Here is a 1952-nt window from a genome sequence, read left to right on the forward strand (position 1 = left end):
ACGCAATTGTGGTTCCAAGACTTGCTGTGTACGCCGCTGCCATCAAGACCAAGGGATCGTTCATGGAAAACATTTTTGGTTTATCGACGGCACGGCAGCAAGTTTGAGACGTGCCGTATTACTCAAAAGCGAGAACGAGCCCGTGCGAAGTTTTCGGACCTCCAGCGATTGATCTACAGTGGCCACAAGAGGAGGCATTGCCTCAACTTTCAAGCAGTGACCACACCGGATGGACTCTGTGTGCATTTTTGGGGACCCGTTGAAGGATGCAGACACGACACGACTCTCTTGCGGCTTAGCAAACTTGAAGCCTTTTTTATTCACGCCATGACGCATTTCGTGACTTTCTGGTCTAGTCTACGGTGATCCGGCGTATGGGGTCCATCAATGGATTTGCTCCGGGTACAAAGGCACTCACTTGGACGAACGAATGTCCGAATTCAACTCGAACATGAGCATGAGTAAAGTCCGTCAGGCCGTTAAATGGTCGTTTGGGATCATGAAGAAGAACTCGGCAATGGTTGGTTACAAGATGCAGCAAAAAATAATGCTGCAAAACGTCGGCAAGGTGATTATAATTGCAATGTTGTTCACTTATTGCCACTGTTTCTATTATAGTGGGAATCAAATTAGCCGCTATTTCAACCTTACTCCACCGACGTTGGAGCAGTATTTGCAGACAATCCAATGTAACATAAGTGAAACTTAATTAGCGGTTAAACAAATGAGTTGCATCATGTCGTCATTTCGTTTTCTGTCGTCCTCACGTTGCTGAATTCGCTCAAGTCTATCCATTTCTCGTTCTTTGAGCTCCATTTCTCGTTCTTTGAGCTCCATTTCGAACTTGTACTTCTTGAACTCGAGGCGTTCCTGCTCAAGGGCGATTTCACGTGCTTGAGTCTCAAAAATGGCCTTGCGTTTGCGACTCAAAACATCACTGTCAGTAGAGTCATCACCCTCAAACGACGTACGACGTCCACGCAACATTGGTCCCGCACAAATCCTGCAGCCGCCTCCTTTTCTGCTGCCTTGGCAGCCGAGGATGTTCGCTCTGCTTGGCGCTGGACGCAGGCTTCATCGAAGAGCTGGACAAGCTCATCCAGAAGGATGATCTTGCCTGTCTCGTCTTGTTCAACGCCGGAGAGGTACTTTGAGCTTTCTTGAAACTTCTTGTGTACTCGTATCAACTGGTAGAAGCGGCTGGAAGCCTTCTTGCCGTCCAAGCCACTTCTACCAATTCCGGGCACTTGGCGCAACTTCATCCAACGGCATCCCACGCTTTCATCGCGTTCTTCGCTTGCTTGAAGGGCAGGTCGATGTTAACTTGAGTCAATAGACTCAAGTCGCCAGCGTCGCTCCACCACTTGCGAGCCTGTTGGCCTTCTGTGAAGTCGGACGCATGAACGTCGCTCATGGTTTGATCGTGCAACCAGTAGTGTTATTCGGATACAGCGGATGGTCAGCTCGCCACAAACTCGAAGGACTTTACAGCCGATGCAACAAGTTTTAGCAGGTTGGCTGCAAATTTATCAATACAAAGAGAATCGGTTGCGGATAGAACAGAACTGCAAGTTGCGAAATCTGTCTAGTAAATTCAAAAGAGTTTCAATAACGTTAGTATGCTGCACTACAGTGAACGAGAGAAATTAAGCCACACCGACGTTTGAGCGTTACCCTTTCGTAAATCTACTCATCAACAGTCATGCACGGCCAAGAGAGTGATCACTGACCTCGATAGTACCAGGATTGAGTTCGTCCGAGAGTTCCATCTGAAGCATGGCGGGAATCCCGACGACTGCGTCTACAATGTTGATGAGACCGGCATACAATTCGACATACCCCCACGGTATATCTGGTCACGAAAAGGCAGCTACCTAAAGCTAACAAAGGGAGAAAAACACTCAACAATCCGACGCGATGGACTCAAGCTGCGAATCCTCTTCGTCATCAAG

The 1952-nt window shown here is 48.1% G+C and overlaps 1 protein-coding gene across 1 annotated transcript; it reads right to left on the reverse strand.

Moving 5' to 3' along the window:
• Window positions 1-705: 705 nt before the first annotated feature.
• Window positions 706-1414, reverse strand: H310_10037 (hypothetical protein; the record flags this gene model as incomplete). The annotated part of the gene is made up of 3 exons (XM_008876275.1): window positions 706-912; window positions 972-1230; window positions 1278-1414. The coding sequence occupies 3 exons, from the start codon at window positions 1412-1414 to the stop codon at window positions 706-708; spliced, it is 603 nt and encodes a 200-aa protein (XP_008874497.1).
• Window positions 1415-1952: the final 538 nt, after the last annotated feature.

Source organism: Aphanomyces invadans (assembly GCF_000520115.1).
Source record: "Aphanomyces invadans strain NJM9701 unplaced genomic scaffold supercont1.24, whole genome shotgun sequence".
Lineage (NCBI taxonomy): Eukaryota > Oomycota > Saprolegniomycetes > Saprolegniales > Verrucalvaceae > Aphanomyces > Aphanomyces invadans.